Below are 21,768 nucleotides of genomic sequence, written 5' to 3' on the forward strand. Positions count from 1 at the left end.
TCATCTCTTGATTATTCCTGTACTTTAGAGCTTTTCCCAGCCCCATTGTTCTCCTCTGGGAAATCAGCCCACTTTTAGATTATCACTGAATCCAAATCACCTTAAACATCTATCAGGAGAATAAAGGGAATTGTGGTAAACAGAAGACCACTGACTTGTATTTAAAGCAATACACTTTACTTTAAAGCAATACACTTTGTATATATTACTGATATTCACATAGGTATTTATGATATAACATTAAGTTTAAAAGTCAGTTTATAAAGCAATATATAAAGAAAATACCCTTTTTCCTAAATATATTCTTTATAAGTTTTAATTATTATACAATAAAGTAACTTTTAATTTTTAATTAATTATATTTAAATTTTAATTATATAAAAAGCAATTTTTTAAAAAGATTTATTTCATGTATGTGGGTACACTGTTGCTGTCTTCAGACACACCAGAAGAGGGCATCGGATGCCCATTACAGACAGTAGTGAGGCACCATGTGGTTGCTGGGAATTGAACTCAGGACCTCTGGAAGAGCAGACATTGCTCTTAACTGCTGAACCATCTCTCCAGCCCTTAAAAGCAATTTTTAATGAATTTTATTATTCAACTTTCATTTGTAGAAACCGGGAAGACAGTAACAAAACAATAAGCTTCCATTTTAAATGATACATTTTAGATCTTTCTGGGGGAGGGGTGTGGAATAAAACAATTCTCTAAAAAATATTTCAGAGTATATTTTATATCTTTTTTCATTTTCTATCAAATGAAAAAATTCTCAAAAGTCAATCAATCATATATTTCAGTTCACTTGAGAAAGAATTGTCAGTAACAAGTTAATCATTGAAAAAGGCTTAAGTTACTTTATATTCTTGTGGATTACAAATTTAGATCTAAATAAATATAAAATAATCCTATTTCTGAGGATTTAAAGTATGCATATGAAAATGCTTTCTATTGTATGTGTATGTTTATATGTGTTCATGTATAACATACAGGAGGGTGTGTGCAACTTGCCCTCTTTTGTGCATGGTGAGGTCAGAGGTCAACAATGTTGACTGTGTTTTACACAATCACTTTCCACCTTAACTTTGAGTCAGGGTTTCCCACCAAACTTAGAGCTCACTGATTGCCAGCCTGGCTGACTTGCAGGACCCAGGGATCCCTCTGTCAGGGCTCCTTACAGCTGGGATTACAGGCACAAGCTATAGCATCTGGCTTTTATGTGGGTGCTGGGAAACTACTTAGGTTTGCATAGCACTTTACCTGCTGAACTATCTCCCCAGTCCCGGGAATGCTTTCTAAGCACAACATCAAAAGCCTGGTAGACTTGATTTCAATGAAACCTTGAACTGCTAAATAACAGTTTTAAAACATGAAAAAAAGCCCTATATATAGTCATAAAATTTAACAGTTTGATATTTAGACAACAGATATCATCAGTGAGAAGATCAGTGCTTCCTAAGTTGATCCAAATACTCAACCAACAAACACAGAAACCTAAAAAAACAGAGGGCCTGTATGGTCTGCATATCTTATTGTCTAAGATTGATCCTTTTCTCTCAACATGAAGCAGATTTATTACTTTCAGACAGGCAGCTAAAGATTATGAGCAATGCAGATTCCGGATCCCGACTCATGAACACTAAGCCACCTCTTGGTTAGATGTGCAGAGCTTAACCTCCATTTGAGGATGTGCGAGTCACAGTTAAAAGGCATACACCCACCCTGGTCTCAGTGACTCTGGATTAGAAGCAGGAAAGGCACTTATTTGAACCAAAGAAACAGAAGATGGCAGCACCTGTAGCATTTTAACACAGTCGAGGGAACTTACTTCGGTTTCTGAGTCATTGGAATCCAGCTGTGGAGGAAGGATGGGCAGCATGGGCTGGCCCATTTTAGCCATCCGAGAGATCAGCTTGGCCTTGGCTGTATCAGGACTCTAAAAAGAAGGCACAGACACCACTGTGACTGAGGTTTACTGCTTTCAAATAGGTCTACTTCATTGCCTTGTGCCAAAACCTTTAATCCTTCTATTACTTAATGGAAGCCATTTCTTCTAGAAAGCAAGAATTATTTATGATACCAAAGACAATGCAAATAATGAGATTCCTAATATCAACATTAAATTAAGTCCCTATAGCTTGGGAATGGACTGCTTTCATATGCAAGAGCTCTTTTAACCAATGTCCCCATTGTAAAACGAGAGTGCTTAGGCAGACTTGGTTTATCTTCCTCGGTTTACAACAGTTTTTACTGTATCAGACCAATGGCTTGTAAACTGCTCCCTGCTGTGGCTGAATGTGCACAGGGCGAGAGGGAGGACCTGGCTCTACCCTTCACCTCCTGTCCTCAGTGCTAGGGAAGGCCTGGCTTGAGCTTGAAGTTCTTTGTCTGCCATCTGGTCCACTTGCAGCACATCCAGAGCCTGCATGGACCATGCAGGACAGCAGCAAACCACCTTTTACATCCTTCCTAGAGGCATTCAAATCCAAACTTTACTGAAATAACGTTGGTCCTCTCCTCTCACCATTGGGGAAACAAAACCAGTGACCTGCTTAAAGTCAATCAGTGGATGAAGAAGCTTGAATTCCTCTGAGAGAATGGAAGTAAGGATGTCTACTGGCTCAGGTAAATGAGTGCTCTTCAAAGCCCCTCCCACACACACCGTCTTTGGTCTGGGTAGCAGTGATAGTATTTTGTTCTTTTTGAGATAAAATACATATAATATAAAATTATTTTAGCATCAATTATAATGTGAACAATGCTTTTTAAGCACTTACAATATGCCAGATATAATACTGAAAACTTAGTAAGTGTTCATTTCCTTATGTCAATTTACAGATGAAGAAATAAACCTATGTTTACAGAGTAAATTCTTCATGGTTACACAGAATAAGCAACAGAGAAAGATTAACCTCTAATGCATTCCTCTTGGAATAAATGGCAGCTTGAGGATGAACTGAGCTTTACCTGAGGGCTCAGCCCAGCTTCATACCACTCTCATAGCAATACCACAGCTATTGCTCATTAAAAACAGCTTTTCACAGTCTCTGCACTCAGGGCTTTGCGAACTGACTGGAGGCTGTGAAAATTATTTCCACTGTACCAATGAGAAACTGAGGATTTGAAAAGTTAGATCATTTTCTCATGGCCATATGCCTTTAACTCAGATCTACGGATGTAAAAGTCCAGGCTAACTTCTACTGACTGATGTCTAAGTAGGACAAAATAAATAAAGTAATGGTTAGTGTCTACTCTAACTCAGCGGCTCTCAACTACATGCCAGGCACATGAAACAGGCACTGCAGGGCTGGGGGACAGAATCACACTTACTGTACTTACAGTAAGCGGTTCACTGACAGAGCTGGATTTGGAACGAAGAGCCGGCTCCCTGAAATCAAATAAAACATCCTGAGATAATACAAAACCTATAATGGCAAACCCAAATTAAACTGGCTTTGAAACACTGTTGGTGAAATAGTCAACAGAGTAGCTAAAACAGAATTTTAGCTCCTTTTTATTTGTATAGTCCTTGAAAGCCACCAAGGCTGAACCGAACAAACTTTCTCATTCAAATTCACTCCACTTTCCCATGGGCCTGCATTCTGTGTTCATGCCCTTTGCCCTTTGCCCTTTGCTCAGAATTTTGTAGGTATTCTTTTTTTTTTTTTTAGGAATTAATGAAAACATAGGATGAATGGAAGGAAGAAAGAAAAGAAGGAAAAATGAAGAAAGAAAGAAAGAAAGAAAGAAAGAAAGAAAGAAAGAAAGAAAGGAAGGAAGGAAGAAGAAGGAAAGGAGGGAGGGAAGAAGGGAGGGAGGGAGGGAAGGAAGGATGGAAGAAAGGATTGTAGGTATTCTTATCACCACTTCGACAGCCATTAATCCATTGTAAAAAGAATTATTGTCAAAATACATCATTTTCCTGATCCTGCTTTTTGTTCTTTTCAATTACTTAAAATTGACTGCAGTTTTAAACTACATCTCAGGAACCACGTTGAAGAATCCCAGAACTTGCCACAGCCTTACCCGGGCTTGAGAGGCAGTGGTAGGGGTGGTGTCACAACAGGATCAGCTGAGAGGCTGTCAGCAGCAGGGATGGGGGAGGGGGCTGCAGAATCCCGGGAGCTCACACTGTGGCCATCAGAGCCAGAATCTCTGGCAAACTTGACCTACAGTAGAACAGAGTGTACACACTCACCCTTCCATACTCTCTTTTATTTATTCTTTAGCATAAAAGCTATTGCCTATTCAGTATAGGCAAAATGAAAACATGCTACAGAAAAGACAAAGGAAGCAGTTAGCTGTGACTCAGCTACCATTACATCATCCGTGTGTATGAATGAGAGCATGTGTGCTTTTACAAATGGGGCCAGAGCTTTGTAGCTGCTTACTTGCTTATACATTAATGTATTTCCACGTCACTAAATATTCATTGTTTTCAGCTACCGAAGAGCATGTCTAACCTCAAGGTCATGCTCATTCCTGCTATGGTCTACAAGGTAAAGACTCCAAAGGATTCTTGAACAGAAATCATAAGCATGTATGTTCTTATAAAAACCTATTTCTCACAGCTAGATGGCGTACTGCTATCACAAAGAATGCCTTAATTCAGTGACTAGCTCTACGTCTAGATTTTTGCACAAAGTATATTTTAGTACTCTCTTCCTCATCTCTCACACATACTCCATCCTCCTTCATTGCTTCCCTATCAGTCTTTTTCTCTCATGTATGCTTTCTCTAATTTCTTCCTTCCTTCCATCCCTCCTCTCTCTCTCTCTCTCCCTCTCTCTCTCTCTCTCTCTCTCTCTCTCTCTCTCTCTCTCTCTCTCTCTCTCTCTCTCTCTCTCTTTGAGACAGGGTCTCGCTATGTAACTTTGGCTGTCCTGGAACTCATTATGTATACCAGGTTGGCCTCAAACTAATAGAGATCTGCCTGCCTCTACCTTTCAAATGCCGGAATTAGAGGCATGTACTATTATGCCTGGCTCTACTTTCTTGATTACTGGTAAAGTAGAAGACTTTACTTATGTTTACAATATTAAACAATATTAAAATGTCTCAGTATTAATAGTTTCAACATTGCTTGCTGTCTACCATTACCCATGGTTTCCTCAACCTCAAAGAAAACGTAAGAGAATCTATATGTCTTTAAAAGAAAGCATCTGGGGACATGTCACTGTAAGATTAGATGACCCAACAGAGAAAAGGGTCTCCTGTTAGGAGGGCGATCTCTCTGCTGTGGCAAGCATAACTACTACACAGAGATAGCCATAACATTCATTATTTGTACGGCATTTTGTAGTTTAGAGTCACCAGCACCTAATTTCAACCCAATAATATCAGGGTCATTTGGGAGGAATATTATAAACTAACCAAAAGCTGTTGCTATTTAGTATAGAAATTACACATATCCAAAGACAGGCTCTCTCCATGTGACCCTGGCTGACCTGAAGCTCGTCAGTAAACCAAGTTGGCCATAAACTCATTAAGAGTTGATTGCTTCTTGGGGGTTGGGGATTTAGCTCAGTGGTAGAGCGCTTGCCTAGGAAGCGCAAGGCCCTGGGTTCGGTCCCCAGCTCCGAAAAAAAAAAGAACCAAAAAAAAAAAAAAAAAAAAAAAAAGAGTTGATTGCTTCTGTCTCCCAACTGCTGGGATTAAACATGCCCCACCACACCTTACTGACGAGATTTTTATACATTAAAAAAAAGACAAGATGCTAAACTCTAATGCCATTCTCAAAGCACTCATAGTTTCTTCTAAAGCTTTCAGAAATTCCTATGAATGCATGAGAGAGAGATATTGTGTGTGTGTGTGTGTGTGTGTGTGTGTGTGTGTGTGTGTGTGTGTGTGTGTGACTATGTATACAAACATATGTGGTCATTATAAACACACATCACCATGCAGCATGTTTATGTATGTTCTGGGGACTGGACTCTGACCTCATGCCTGAAGGCAAGAACTTTCCCAACCTTTGTCCTACCCTACCATTTCTATTTTAAAAGCTATCTATAGCTTCAGACTCTAATTTATAAGAACACAGGCCGGTTTCACTTACCCGCCTAACTTCTACTTCAAACACCAGGATGGAGTCTGTTGGCTGAGTCCAGCCTATCACTCCTTCAGAGGCAGCAGCACAGGCTGAAGGAGTGATAATCAATCGCTTTCCTCCTTTCTTCATGCCCAAAAGCCCATCCTCTAAACCCTACAGATATTAGAAGTGGGAAAAAGCTCATCAGACAAAAGCACATGAACATGCACACAAACACATAAACTCACATACAACACACACGCACTCTAGAAAACAAAACTAGATGAAAACTGTCCTATTGAGCCAGTGAGATGGCTCACAGGGTTAGGGCCACCTTACTTGCCACCAAACCTGATGACTTAAGTTTGATTCCCAGAACCTACATGTGGGAGGAGAAAACTCACTCTTAAAAGTTGTCCTCTAACTGCTACATATACACTGTGATACACATACACACATGCATGAGCGCATGGGCACACGTGCACACGTGCACACGTGCACGCGCACGGGCACGCACGCACATACACAACACACACACACACCCCAAATGAAAAAGAAAGGATAAAAGCTGGCATATCTGGAGTTGGGTAAGACACTTAAATGATGAGAGAGAACAGCTGTATAGTACTGAGAGAGAATGGACTCTATCACATATTAATGACAATTTCTCAGGCCCTGTGGGTAGGTATTCTGCCTGCTTGTTTAATCTCATGATTGTTAGCATTACCCTCACTTAAGTGAGAAAGCAAGCTCCTGGTCCTGAGAGCGTACAGTCAGTAGGTATTAAGTTAAGGCTGACCATGAGACCTGCCTAACTGCAAGGGGCGTGCCTTAATTATTTAACAGAAAAGTCTCCAGAAAATTTGGGTGAAACTGCCATAGGCAATAAGTGGGAAAAAAAATTTGCACATGGATGAATGGACACAGTGAAAAGCCCTAACATGCCCAACACATGACACTGCATATATATAAAGTGCTCTTGATCAAGCAAAATTCACAGCTTGAATCCCAGAATAGTGCCCCTCGTGCTACATCAGTCAAATAGTTGAAGACCAAGCATATGGTGGCTGCTAAAGAAACAGTGCCCCTCCCCATGAGGCTCTGGGAACAATGGGATAATGTCTCCAGAGCCACAGAATGAAAAAGAAAGGATGGAGCTGAAGAAAACAAATACATTCCTCTTCAGTCTAGCTTCTCATAGGTAAACTCTCCCAAATGCCAACTGTGTAAAACACCGTTTTCCTTCCTACTGTTCAACCAAGCATTTCCAGACTTTAGATAAGAACAGACTAGAGATGTCTCAACATTTAAACTACATTCCAAAACAGGCCTTTTTACCTTGACAACTTTTCCTGATCCTAATTTCAGGCGAAGCGGCTTATCTTTGTTAGCAGTAGAATCAAAAACCTGCCATTTGATAAAGTAAAAAAAGAAAAAAATTCAGCCAGTTTCACAAACAATAATCACCACGATGATAATCAACAAAGGGTCAGTGCTTCCCACACAGGAAACAACAGGTGTCAGGGCACATAGCTGCTGAAGAAGCTGAGGAGATAGGACTATAACATACGTGAAGCTTAGCACAAAGAACGAATACCCTGGGAACAATAATTTGCCAAACTGGGGGCAAACCCACTACTGGCATCATTAATTGAAGCACTTTTCCATCTATAAAATATTTTCAGTAAATGTACTCATTTGGTGCTAAAACAGTCCTTCCAAGAAAGCAGGTCAAGGCCGACTAACTTCCATGCATGAATGGGAAAAATAAGAGCTTGGAGAGTTGATCAAGGTCAAACCGGGACTTAATCCCTGACTCCCTGTTTTTTGATACAGGATTTCACTATGTAGCCCTGACTGGCCCAAAACTTAGAGACCTGCCTGCACCTGCCTCCCATGTGCTGGGATTAAAGAGTTGTGACACCAAGCCCCACACACTCACACTTTTTAAGTTATTCCGTTCTTTCTATCTATCATACTGCTCTCAAGAACTTAACAGTATTTATTAAAAACATAACAATTGGGGCCGGGGATTTAGCTCAGTGGTAGAGCGCTTACCTAGGAAGCGCAAGGCCCTGGGTTCGGTCCCTAGCTCCGAAAAAAAGAACCAAAAAAAAAAAAAAAACATAACAATTGCAATATATTTATAGTGCCTGTTAAAAAGAAAATGATAACTAGACATCATTCAATCCCAGCACTCTGGTCTACATAGCAAGTTCCAGACCATCCAAGGCTATATATATTGAGCTCCTATCTCAAAAAAAAAAAAAAAAAAAAAAAAAGAACAAAAAAAGAGAAGGTTTAAAATAAGACCTCCTTCTTAAAGATATACTCACATTTAAAACTGGCAGTGAGGACAAGACATACACATGAATTATCTTGGGAGACTGTTTCTCCCTAAATAGGAGACAGGGTGTGGAGGCACTGAGCACATTTGCACAGCAGCATTTCACGAGCGTGCCCCAAAAGCAGTTGTGGAGACTAATTCAGTCTCCCTAAACGTTTCTACTGGCCAGCAGCCACAGTTCACTTCCCATGTGTACACGGACAGCTGCATGTCACATACATAGAAAGAACTTGCAGAGCATGCTCTTTTACCTGGCCCAGCACATGGTTCTGAAGGAGCCAGCCCGTATAGGCTACTTCTAAAGAATCTCCAGTTTCCACAGCAGGACCCTCTGCTGCAACCAGGTCCTGACACAGCACTGCATCCAAGGAAGAAATGCTATTGCACTTGGCCACACATACCTGCGAGATCAAGGTCAGAGCACCATGAGCTTGGTTTAAGCTTCACAGCCATCCCACCACTGCTAATATTCTTTCTCAAACAGCTGCACCCACTAACAAAGATTACAAGGTTAGAAATAAGCCATTCCCACGTCAGTAATCTGGCCAGGCATCAGGGTGCCCAGCAAGTCAGCACTGGAGTCAGAATGTCTGGGTACAGATCCAGGTATTGCCACTTCTTAAGTCTGACCTTTAGCTAATAACTTAATCTCCATATACCTACCCGTTCCCACTTGCAAAAATGAAGAAAAGAGCTTTGCAAATCTTACAAGGTGGCTATGAAAATTAAACGGGCCAATACAGAGTGCTTGGCAATACGGCTAGGAAATAACTTAAGTATTAACAGTAAGTATCTGACCTCAGGATCGCCTCCCAAAGACCTTAGTGGTCAGTTTCAGTAATGTGACCTCTAGAGGGAAAGGCACATTCAAGCCATAGCAGACAACATCCACGTTACAAGCTTCTACATAATTTTCATGAGGTGGAAGGATAAAAAACATAGTACATAGAACTCTTGAAGGAATACGCATACTTACTCCTGATAACACAGTTTTTAAAAAGCAATTTAATGTACTAATATGTGTTACTCTGGGTAGTAAAGTTATGATTGTGTGGGTATGTATGTGGGTTATGTCTGTGAGGCGCGCATGTGTGCTCAGGTCCATTTACCTGTGTGCATATGTGTGTGAAGGCTAAAGGACAGACTCCAGTGTTGGTCCTCAGGCGTGTTGGTCCTCAGGCACTGTCTTTGAATGTTGAGAAAGTGTCTCTCACTTGCCAAATAAGCTCTGCTGGCTGCCTGCTGGACCTAGGGCTTCCATGTTTGCCTCCCCAGGCTGGGGTTGCACCACCACTCTTGGCTCCCTGTTCCACACGGTTGCAGGGATCAAACTGGAGCCCTCATGTTTACATGGCAAGTGCTTTACCAGCTGGCCCTTACATGAGTTTTTAATGTTGTCTCTACATTTTCTATAACGAGTTCATAAAATTACAGTCTTTTGAAATGCAACTTTTACAAGTTTCATGTGTCTTTATGAAAAGTGTGTAGCAAAAAAACAGTGGGGATTTTAATATGGGTATGTACATATGTGGTGTGTTCACATGTGTGGGCACATGGGTACGTGGCTACATGTGTCTGGAGGTCAGAGGTTAAAGTCAGGTGACTTCCTGGATTGCTGTTTTTTCTGAAGTGGATCTCTGGCTAAACCCACCACTCCCTGATTCTGTTAGTCTTTTTTTTTTTTTTTTTTTTGAGACAGGGTTTCTCTGTGTAACAGCCCTAGCTGTCCTAGAACTCTATTTGTAGACCAGGCTGGCCTCAAACTCACAGAAATCTAACTGCCTCTGCCTCCCGAGTGCTGAAATTAAAGGCATGCGCCACCATGCCCAGCTGCAACAAGTATTTTAACCATTGGGCCCCAGCATAAAAGGTGTTCAACTGAATAAGCTTATGCTTCCCTATTTTTCCCTTTAGACATTCCTCAGGCAATCTCAGTAAGATCTATTCTTTTCCTGAAACACAGCAAGCTTAGTGGGTTCTTTACCTTGCCATTAGTAACACAGAGCAGTTGTGCTTTTGCCATAACTAAAATAAGGAAGAGTCCAAACAAGTGCTCTGGCTTTGCACAGGAAAGAGTAAGAAGACGTCACCTGTTTATTGAATGCCACAGCGGCCTTCTCTGACTCAAACATGATAGACCAGTTTTGTCTCTGGTCATCATAAAAGGTGCTGTAGTTATTGGGCCGAACCTGGGAAAAGAAAAAGGGAAGTTTGGATCATTCGGGTAGAGCAGCCTGTAAGTACATCTGACTGCCTCAGCTCACAGAGGAGAACTGATCCAGTGGACTCACAGAGGTAGCTAGCAGGAGCCCTTCTCCTCTGCCTTAGCCCACCCCATCCCTACCTCTACCCTACACGTTCCCAGAAGGAGCCAGGAGACCTTTCTGGAAGGCTGCTTACTGATGTTCAGGCCTGAGCAGAGGATCTTTTTCTATCATCAATGTTCAGGCCCATGTCTCCCACAACCCTGAAGGGGCTAGTAATTCCAGGTTGAAGAGAACTCTTACCATTAGCTCAAAGTTCAGATGAATTGTAGCAACAGTCACTGGCTGCTGCTGACTGATGTAGAGAAGAATCCTATACTGTACTCACAACAGGTAGAAAGAGAAAACAGATGTTAAAAGGTAACACAGACTCAGCAGTAAGACATGAGGTCATGCTTCCTACAGCTGTAAATCCAAACCTACTCAGACCCAACTGGAATTTCTACTGCCCCTTTCACCTCTTTGCATTCTGGCCTCGCTCTTTAACCATGATCAGCAATAGCTTTATTTTGTTGGCATTTCCATTCATATGCAGGGCAACTAAGAGATGGTAACAGGTGCTTTACAGAATACGCAGGTCAGATCTGGTGGTGGAAGTCTGTAACCCTAGCACTTGGGAGGCGGAGGCAGGAGAACTGCCATGAGTTTGAGTTCTGCACTCGCTATAGAATGAAACACCATCTCAAAAACAAACACCAACCAATCAACAACAACAAACATCTTTTAAATTTGAGGGGGAAATCATACAAGTCATATGTGTACAGCTCAGAGACTTGTCACATGTATATGTGCTCATGTGGTTACCAGGCAGACTGAGAAAAAGCCAGTGTTTCCTACATCCCACATAGCTCCCTTTGCCCCCGATTATCTACATCCCTACCACAGAGAACTATTACTCTGACTCAGTCACAGATCAATTTTTCTATTGTTAAATTAGTGCAAACAGCCTACAGATCTTGATTTTTGTCCTGCTTCTTTCACTTACTTGTTACTTGTTACTTGTTTTTTGGTACTTGATTCGATATTGTCAGTTACTACTACTCTATGTGAACATGCCACAGCCTATTTACCCACTCTCCTAGTTATAGCTATTCAAGTTGTGTACAGTGTGAAACCACATGTGTTATGGATAACATATCTGAGAACTTTCTCCAGGCCTTGAGGAGGACATGGACATATATACCTCCTTCTACCTAACAAGCTTCCTCCAGAGTATCCCATAGTAACAATCTACTGGCAGTGGATTATTTCTTACAGATATTTTTCTTGTAGAGCACAGGGCTGGAGCATGTACTTAGTAAGGTCTTGAGTAAGAAAAAACATAAATGAACTTCAAGGATACTGAGCAAGTCAATCATGAAAAGATAAAGACCACTCGATTCCTCTTACATGAGGTATCTAAGACAGTTAAATTCACAGCAGTAGCGCATTAGAGGATGCAAAGGAGTAGCAGAGGGGAGATAAGGTTTACCACTTAACAGTTTGTTTGAGATTATGAAGAATTAGAGCAGCGGTGATGAGGACTTAGTACTGGATGCCATTGCAGCCACTGGACTGGGGCTGTGGAGACAGCTTAGCAGTGGAGAACACGGTTGTTGTTCCAGAAGTCCTGAGTCCAATTCATAGCACACACATGGTGGCTCATAACTACCAGTAACTCCAGTCCCAAGGAATCCAACACCCTCTTCTGGCCTCTTTTGGCACCAGGCACACAAGTAGTACACAGACATACATGTAAGCAAACCACCCATATACATAAAATAAATACAAAGTAAATTAATTAAGAAATAAAATACCAGGCTGGAGAGATGGCTCAGCGGTTAAGAGCACCTGACTACTCTTCCAAAGGTCCTGAGTTCAATTCCCAGCATCCACATGGTGGCTCACAACCATCTGTAAAGAGATCCGATGCCCTCTTCTGGTGTGTCTGAAGACAGCTACAGTGTACTTATATATAATAAATGAATAAATCTTTAAAAAAACATTTAAAAAAAGAAATAAAATACCACTAAACTGTGTACTTAAAATGTTAAACTGCAAAATTTTATATATAAAAATATGTTACAATTATCCTTCATAGATTCTAGTTCTATAAATTTAAACATTTTTTCTTATAGTCCTTAAATAAAACAGCAACTGTTTATGTAGCATCTACACTCTATTAGACGGCACAATAACCTAGAGATGATTTAAAGTATATGGAAGGATGTACAAGTACAGCCCTCTCCACTTTACATAAGGAATATTATTTATATCACATATATCATTAGTATATATCACAGATTTTCTTATCTATACGTAGGAAAGGACCCTGGAACCAATCTCCCAGAGACTTAGGGATAACCGTGTGTACTATATATGGATTAAACAAACACAGACATCCAAATAATTAAAATTTACCCTCTAGGCTGGAGACATGCTGGTTCAACAGTTAAGAGCACTAGCTGCTCTTCCAGAGGACCTGAGTTCAATTCTCCATATCCATGAGAGGAGACGCAAAGCCATGTGTAAGCTTAACCCAAGGGAGCAGATACCTCTGGCCTCCTCAGGAACCTGCATTCATAGCACATTCCCACATGCAAACATAAATACATAAAAGTAAAAATAAATACTCTTAAAAGATGAAATTTGTCCTTGAAACACAGGGATATAAGGGCTGCTGTGTGATTTTATGTGAGATATTTATTTTATTTTTCAAAATGAAGGATTGATCACCCTAGTTCCACTGTAGACGGAACTAGTTGTAAGAGGATTAGACTTTATTAAGAATCAGTTTACCAGGGCTAGAGAGCTGGCTCAGCGGCTAAGCACTCTTGTTGCTCTTACAAAGGACCCAGGCTTGATTCCTAGTACCCACATGAGGCTCACCACAACTCTAACTCCAGCTCCAGAGAGATCCAATGCCCCTTCTCACATGGGCACTGTACACTCAGTGCATAGAAAAACAATGCAGGCAAAATATTCATACACTTAAACAAAATAAACAAATTTTAAATTTTTAAAGAATCAGTCTACCTCTGAGTTGTTCTAATTCTTACTCATGCAGAACCTTTCCAAGCTTTTGGCTGGAAGCCTAGAAAGTCTCTAACTCCTTGGTTCTTAAAGTTTTACTCAACGGGTATTTTTAGCTGAATTCTTTACATACTTTCCCATGACATTCGAAATCTACTAAATATAAGAAAAGGAAGGGAGTTGCTACCCGTTGCAGGTAGTCTTGCTGTAGAAGTGTCTCTCCTATGCACCACAAAGCTGCAGAAATTGTTCTGACTCTGGCATAGTGCCTGGACTGCTATACCCCCTCCTGAATTCAACAAATGTCACAAGGGATACCAGTGTTGAGCTGCAAGACTCTCCACATTGTCAGTCTCTCTTCTCACTCGGTCTCTGTTTGTGTCATACCTGTTGCCTAGACTACACCTAAAGTCAGCAATATGCTCAAGACACAAAGACATCTCATCGTTAGTATTTTTCTCTAAGATTTTAATTTATTTTCCCTTCATCATTTCTGCAACTCTCCAGTGAGATTTTTTGTTTTGTTTTGTCCTGTTTTGCTTTTCCAAATAACTTTACAATATAATTGTTGCAATTTTTCTGTTTCTTTCTTTTTTAAGACAGGGTCTCACTACATAGTCCTGAATCCCCTATGTAAACCAGTCTGGTCCTAGAGACCACATAGGCCCTCCTGCCTCTGCCTCTCAAATCCCGGGATTAAATGTCACCGCCCAGCCATCAGCTTCTACTCTTTATTTAATGTGAATGAGTGTTCCGTCTGCATACCAAGTCTGTGCCTTGTGCCTGTTGAGGCTAGAAGAGAGCATTGGATCCCCTAAAACTAGAGTTAAAGATGGCTGGGAACAGTGATATGGGTGCTGGGAATTAAATCTGGGTCCTCTGAGAAGGCAGTCGGGCTCTTAACTATTGAGCCATCTATCTCTTCAGCCCCCCACAATTTATTTTTTGTGTACAGGTGTTTCACCTGCAGTTATGTCTGTGCATTACATGCATGTAGTACCTATACAAGCCAGAAGGGGGCGTCAGGTCCCCTGAGTTGGGATTACAGATAGTTATGAGCAAATATGTGGGTGCTGGGAACCAATCCCAGGTCCTCTGGAAGAGCAGCTGGTGCTCTTAACCACTATGCTATATCTCTAGCCTCTTATCGGCTTCCTTATAATTGCTCCTCCAACCTACCACCTCCTTCTGTCAGTCAAGCATAGTGGAGTCCCAAAACTAGAGTTCCAGATAACAGTCATCAGTACCTGCTACAAGAGACATCATTTGCTTCCTGATGGGAGGATGAAAGATTTAAGGGACACAGGAACCAACTGCAATGGATAACCTCACTAGATGCTGATTCAAATAGAAGGATAAGAAGAAAAACAATAAAGGGGAAAAAAGAAATCTGAACACGTCCTGGCAATGACTATGATGCTCTGTTTACTTTTGATAATGGCGAGATAATTTTCTTTTTAAGTATTTCATCTCTTGGAATTATATACTAAAGCATTTTCTGCTGAAACTGTATATTGGAGATCTGTTCAAAATACCCTGAGTGGACAAAGAGTGAGGCGAGGGTGGGAGGAGGGTGGAAGACTAATTGCTGCGAGGCCTTAGAACTGATATTCATGGGTAATACTGAAGTTCCACTGACTTGACTTAAGAGTATTGGCCATCGTATCAGTCACCATGGGCAACTAATCTTAGCTTTGTGCTGAGAATGGCAGAGCACAGGAAGCCTGTGTTCTCTGGGCCTCAAAATACTAGAATTCCTTCTGTCTAGTTCAATAATCTCTAACTCAAAATTCTGGAGTGGTTTTGAACTGGATGTACCAACTCAAGGAAGTCAGGCTTGGGGGCATTTAGTGACATCCACTATACTTCACCCTAATACAGTGACCAACTGCTCAGCCTTATTTTCAGACTGCAAAGGATAAATATTGGTCTTTAACATAGGCAAAAAGATGGAATGCACTCAGAGAATGGAATGATCATTAGCTACCCAACAGTTTAAAGCTTTCCAGCTCTTACACCAGAGCCATCACAAAAGGAGATGTCTAACACAAGCGTTCTGAACAGCAGCACTTGTTTGAGTGCATAACAGTAACAAACTAGGGCATTTACTCAATCCTAACAATCCACACTCAGTTATCATCAGCAGACACCCTCATCCTCTGACACATAAGTCTCTATCCAACAGATAAGAAACAGACCCCCGGGGGTTGGGGATTTAGCTCAGTGGTAAAGGACTTGCCTAGCAAGCGCAAGGCCCTGGGTTCGGTCCCCAGCTCCGGAAAAAAAAAGAAAAGAAAAGAAACAGACCCCCGGCATTAACGATACTTGGGATGTGGCATATAAACCAATGTGGGTCTTCTCACCTCTCTTGTTGTGTGGTTCCCCAGGACAGCTGCTCCAAATTTGCCCTGCTTTGCATATTGACCGTTTATGCTATTGAAGCAAGAATACGACAAGTATCAGGATCCCTCTAAGCCATGAAGGGCCAGTTATCTGTTCTTAAACATCTAGGTGTCTGGCCTGTAGAAAAGGTCAGAGGTGGACAGCTTATAGTCTAAAGCTCTTCTGCAACTTCTTTTCCTTGAGACAGGGTCTCATTGGTACAACTCTGGCAGATCTAGGACTCACAGAAACCTGCAGACTCTGCCTCTCAAGTGCTGGGATTAAAGGCAAGTGCCATCATACCTGGTCCCAACATTTTTACTCTTCAGTCATTTACTATCCAGAGTATCCCTAAAAACTCAGGAAGCTGCTGTGGAGGGCCCAGACAGACAGGATAATGCTTCTGAGAAGGACAGGACTGCAGCCTGCTCAGCATGCCCTCCCCAGCTCTGAGGGCCTTCTCTCCCAGCTACTTACCATCGGTACGCATGCACTGCAGTGGCAAACAGCACTGAGGATGTGCCTGTGGTAGCTGGTGCTGGTTTTGGTGCTGACTGATTTCCTGAAGATGAAGAAAACAAAGGTCACTCATTTTTCGATTTTTAACCTCAAAACTAGCCTCAAAAATCCCACTTCGTGCTTCACAGTTAGTGTACCAATGCTTTCATTACCACTAAGCTCACTGGATCCAGAGATAGCTCCATGGCCATGTCAGGTAGTGAGGAAACAGACTCTAAATGACAGTAGATGAGGCTAGGCTCACACTAGCCCCAACACCATACACCACAGACAAATTTTCTAGCTAGACAGAAGTCTAGAAAACAGAGACATATTCTATTTTCTTTTCTCTTGTCAGTGCTCTGACAGCTAAGGTATGTAGAGTAAAGCTATTTCCCTCTCTGGTACGGGGAATGTAGGGTGATAGTGGAGACGAGAGTTCCTGGAAGGAGCGCTAGCTGATACTGAGCTTCCTACAAAGCTGATCAACTGATTAGAAGGCCAGTGACTAGGCCAAGGCAGGAGTGTTTTTGCAGAGTCAGAGCCCAGTTGCAACCTATCCCAGGCTGTCTTCAGCCCCTTAATAGCCCTCCCTTGCCCACTCCTATATCGAATCTAACATCTGGTGACTAATAGCTGGAGCCTTTCGGAATCTATTGACTTAAAAGACCACTAGCTTCCACCAACCAAAAGGCCAAGAATGTCATCAGATAGCATCTGAGGTCTACGGCAGAGATTTTTCTCAGTCTGTTTGAACCTCATGTCTCCACCACACTGTGTGAAAAGTGCCTTGATTTGTGACTCTCTTTGTTCTGTTCCCATAAAACTTTACCAAACTGTTAGCATATTGCAACATGAGATTTGGGGAGACCTCAATCTGTGTTCCCAGGGCCACAGTGGCTCATATTTGGCTTCAGAATACTCTTGTCCTCTTTGAGGTATATTTTTGTATTAACATTTAAATCATACTCGTCACCTAAATCTGTCAAAGGCTATATGGTAACAGTAGTTTTAAGATAGCATATTAAGGGTAAATTGCATTCTGATATTGTTTTGGCTTTTGTCTGTCTGTCTGTCTGTCTGTCTGTCTGTCTGTCTGTCTATTGGACATAGGGTCTCATTTACTAGTCCAACCTAGCCTGGAACTCATGGTCTGCCTCATCTCTGTGTGTGGGACCACAGGTGTTCACCACCATACCCTGTGCTAAGCTCCCTAGATGCATGTCTAGATAGAAATGTAATGAGAGTACATTAAGGAAAACTCAGTGAGCTTGCTTTCAAAACCTTCTTCTCTCTTTTCTATTTGAAGCCTCCCCTCAATTTCAGAGTACAAGTACATTGTAGAAAGTCAGATAGACACATGAAACCACAATGAAAATAGAAACCACCTATAACCTCGTCAACCAAAATTAAACATCAGTAAACTGTTGAGTGTGAAGTGCTTGTTCTGAGTCCTTTTTCTGTACACATAAGCTCTACAGTAGCTTTTTCAGTATTTTAAAACAAAATAAAGATTCCACTTGGCCTCTTCCACTTCTCCCTGACCTCTTTGTAAGTCTTCCCTATATTCCCCCAAACGAACCTAGGTGGGCGGCTCATGGCTACTGCCTGAAATGCTGCCTCATGACAGCTACACAAAGCACTACGATTGAGTCTAAGAACGCTCCTCATTTTTTACTGTTATGCATAACACTATAGACAACATCTTTAAAACACGTGTGTGTGTGTGTGTGTGTGTGTGTGTGTGTGAGAGAGAGAGAGAGAGAGAGAGAGAGAGAGAGAGAGAGAGACTCTTTTTCTTAGACAAAATTCCTGAAAACAGAACTCTAAGGCGAAGAAGCATAACTAGCAAATTGTCTTGGCTCTCCCCTGCCCCAGAGAGCATACTTTGGGAATACCTCAGCAATTTACACCCTCCCATCAGGAGGGACTGCTCCACATCAATGCCAAGGGGAAACTGTCTTTCTAAATCTTCGCCGAGTAAGAGGACAACAGGAAAGGCAGAATACCATCTCATTGCTGTTTATGTAACTTTACTGATTACAGGGAAGTGGAAACTGAACATTTCCCAGCATCCAGATGCAGGCTGCTAGCTTAGAAATAACAGGAATGAGCTATAAAAATGAAGTGACCACTGTGTTATTTACTTATTTTCTAGGTGGTAAGGTCTATGTTTTCCTTACTGTGTTTAGTAAGCTAGATGCAGTTTAGTTTAATCTGTACTTTTGGTTGTAGGCAGTACTATGATAAATCTTTACTCCTGATGAAGCAGGAGTGGGAAGGCTAGCATTAAACAATCCAGACAAGTGTGAAACCCAGAAAAGAAAGTCACTATCTGGGAAATCCAGTCCTCCTCCCTGAGCATCCTCCTCAGAGCCAGGGCAGCATCCTGCAGTCCTCCCAGGCTGTTATTGCCATTGCCAAGGGCACGAGCAGAGCATGGTCATCATCCTGTGATCCTCCCACAGGGTTGATTCAGGATTCCCCCTTCTCTAGAGTCAACATTATTCTCATTCTTGGACTTAGCATTCAAGAGGAAATCTTTTAATGTGTAGTCTTGAAAAAAAAATTTTGAGCAAAGTTTTCTTAACTTAGTCTCCTTGTTCAGGGGCTGATTAGATATTTTTCTTATCTTCATTATTCATTAGTGAATTTATCTTGAGTCCTTTTTAATCTCTTCATTAAAAAAAGGCTTTCTTCAACCTACTATATCTTTAAAGGTAAAAATCTGTTTATTTATTCCTGTGTACCTTCTAGTTTCTCCTTCACTTGAAAAATAATTTTTCACAGGAAAAAATAAACTTACCTACCTTTATGAAGAAAAAGAAAACAACCACAATGACAACAACAAAACTGGGCCCATATGGTTGAAGAAGACAACTGACTTCTACAAGTCACCCTCTGACCTGTACACCTAAGTCACGGCATGCGTCCGCCTGTATACATATCACAACCAATCAGTGCATGTGGGGCGGGGGCATCAGACAGGGTTTCTCTGCATAGCTCTGGTTTTCCAGGTACACCAGGTTGGCCTCGAACTCACAAAGATCTGCCTGCCTATGCCTCCCCAGTGCTAGGATCATAGGTGTTGTGCCACCACACCCCGAACAATCAGTTCATTTTTGTTAAATGAGAAAAAAGTCAATCTACTTCAGCAGATAAGCCTGAGGTGGTTCGTGTTCCTCTACACCTATACGGTCAAACACTTTAATCAGAGTCAGAAGCACACAGCTAAGGAAGAAAAGAGGAAAATACACAAGGAACACATAGCTCGATGGCTGTGGCAGGGTACAATTGGATCTTGTTCCCACTTCCTAAATCCTTGTCGTTTCCTGAGTAGTAAGAGTGAGTGTCCTTTGAGAAATCTATTTGGCTCTTGCATGCTGCTCCTCAGAACTTTCTGGAGTCTTTCGTGTTTAGTCCCTTTAGTCATAACTGAGTTTATGCACTGTCAGGCATGGAGACATATGCCTGTAATCCCAGCCTGTGTGAGGCAGAGACAGGAGGACCTCAAGCTAGAGACCAGCCTGGTCTACATCCCAACATTTTTAAGCTGAAATTTTAAATCAAGAGAGATAAATAATACCTAAATCCCCAAATTTCATGTGGCTGTGTCTAGTGTCATGTGAGATACCTCCCACAGAACAGTTTTTATGGCCTATTTTCCTATTTTACCAGGTAAGGAACTTCAAAATGGCTAATCTACTTTTCTTTATTATGCTCTCTTCAGCTCTTTTCTGCCCATATAAAGCCAAAGTTCTATTCTCAACTCATCAGGACACCTCATTTTATAGAACAGTATTTATCGATTCTAGGACTGCAAATAAAAGCCAGTTAAGAAAGGTCTTAAAACTTAGTTGAAATTTTGTCTTTTGACATTGTTGCTGAGGTAACTCAAGGGTGGGGCTCCTGAGGACAGAGCCAGCCACCAGAAAGACAAAGTAATTACAGGATTAGGGACTATAACTTTCAGCTACACTCACCAATTTCAGGAAAGATGGGCTAGAACAAGCTGGATAAAACTCTTAAAGCACAAAGTTTGAAGAGCTTCCAGGTTATAAAGCAAAGTGCTAGGAGGATGGTCTGCCCAGAAAGAAGGTGATGATATAGCCAGAGAAGGCGGTGGTCCACTCAGAGATGGAGTGGTGGTACAACCAGAGAGGTCCAGAAACTGCATCCTCTCAACTTCCTCAGCCATCCTCTCTTCATCTCCTCACCTGGCTGGAGTTGTATCCTTATCTTTTCTAATACATACACAAATGTTAAAAAAAAAAAAAAATACCCTCCTGAGCTGTATGAGCAACTCCTATGAGTTACCTGAACCTAGGAGAGGCCATGGGACCCTTGGTCAGAAGTATATCTGGACAGATAACTTCATAATTGAACGGAATCACAGGATACTCACATACTGTCAGCTGAAGAATGGCTTAGTACATAAGGAAAATCCTACATACCTCTCGCACCACAGAAGCATGCAGAGTCCAAAGGAATGGACAGGAGTGTTTGCATCTTCTCCTTGCATGGCCATCCATGAGGGATCTGCTTCAACTACTCCTCAACATCTTGCCAAGTATCCTCAGACTAGTCAGCATCGTGCCCGGCAGGTAAAAGGCCCTCCACACCTTGATCTTAAAGTATTTAACATATGTCCCTCACTACCTACTCTCTCTCCTCAGGGCTCTTCTATGACCAATCCCTTATCCTCTTTGGCTTCTTACCTCAAAACAGCAAAGTGTAAAGGAAAGAATAGTTGTAGAGTCAGTCAATTCAGAGTCCAAATTTCAATTCTGCCATTACGGTTGACTAACCAAATTCCTAAACTGCTCAAAGCCTCCAAAATCTGGTCATGTTATCCACTTTATAAGAATGAAGTGACAGTCCACGGGGAGCACCAAAGACAGAGCAGATGCCTGAGACGTTATCAGTCTCTCATTCTCCCCTTTCAGCAGATGCTGCGTAACTAAGACTCCTGTGTCCTCCACGATAAATGAACCAGTACGCAACAGGGAGTGCTTCTGGCAGTTTTAGAGACAAGGTGCAGGGGATTCTGCCTGCTATTGTGCTCTCAGCTCCCAACTAAGGAAGGGCACCATCTAGCTGTCAGAAACCAGAACTGAGAGCTTCAACAGGCATTCACTACTGGGGTAAGCTTAAACTGACGAGTGGACAGCAGAGGACTTGGTGTACGCACTGTTAACTGAATGTGTTGTTGTAATCAAATAACTGACAGAAGCAAC

At 41.7% G+C, this 21,768-nt stretch overlaps 1 protein-coding gene and 1 long non-coding RNA gene across 8 annotated transcripts in view; one reads left to right on the plus strand and one right to left on the minus strand.

Annotated features, from left to right (window-relative positions):
• The window catches only part of LOC148005840 (uncharacterized), a 30,176-nt gene extending 26,260 nt beyond the window's left edge, over positions 1-3,916 (plus strand). Inside the window, exons 2-3 of the long non-coding RNA XR_015620933.1 lie at positions 2,474-2,625; positions 3,672-3,916. This is a non-coding gene — a long non-coding RNA (uncharacterized LOC148005840). The remainder of the gene's footprint in view (positions 1-2,473; positions 2,626-3,671) is intronic.
• The window catches only part of Fkbp15 (FKBP prolyl isomerase family member 15), a 64,059-nt gene that overhangs the window by 28,232 nt on the left and 14,059 nt on the right, over positions 1-21,768 (minus strand). For 5 of the 7 annotated variants that reach the window (XM_087549734.1, XM_087549732.1, XM_087549733.1 and 2 more), the window contains exons 3-12: positions 16,511-16,595; positions 16,015-16,084; positions 10,883-10,957; positions 10,466-10,564; positions 8,627-8,776; positions 7,367-7,435; positions 6,056-6,202; positions 4,027-4,169; positions 3,340-3,388; positions 1,829-1,936 (exon numbers count right to left, since the gene is read on the minus strand). In XM_087549734.1, coding sequence (XP_087405860.1) covers positions 1,829-1,936; positions 3,340-3,388; positions 4,027-4,169; positions 6,056-6,202; positions 7,367-7,435; positions 8,627-8,776; positions 10,466-10,564; positions 10,883-10,957; positions 16,015-16,084; positions 16,511-16,595 — 995 coding nt within the window. 7 annotated transcript variants of the gene reach the window in all.

Source organism: Rattus norvegicus, chromosome 5 (assembly GCF_021556685.1).
Source record: "Rattus norvegicus strain SHRSP/BbbUtx chromosome 5, alternate assembly SHRSP_T2T, whole genome shotgun sequence".
NCBI lineage: Eukaryota > Metazoa > Chordata > Mammalia > Rodentia > Muridae > Rattus > Rattus norvegicus.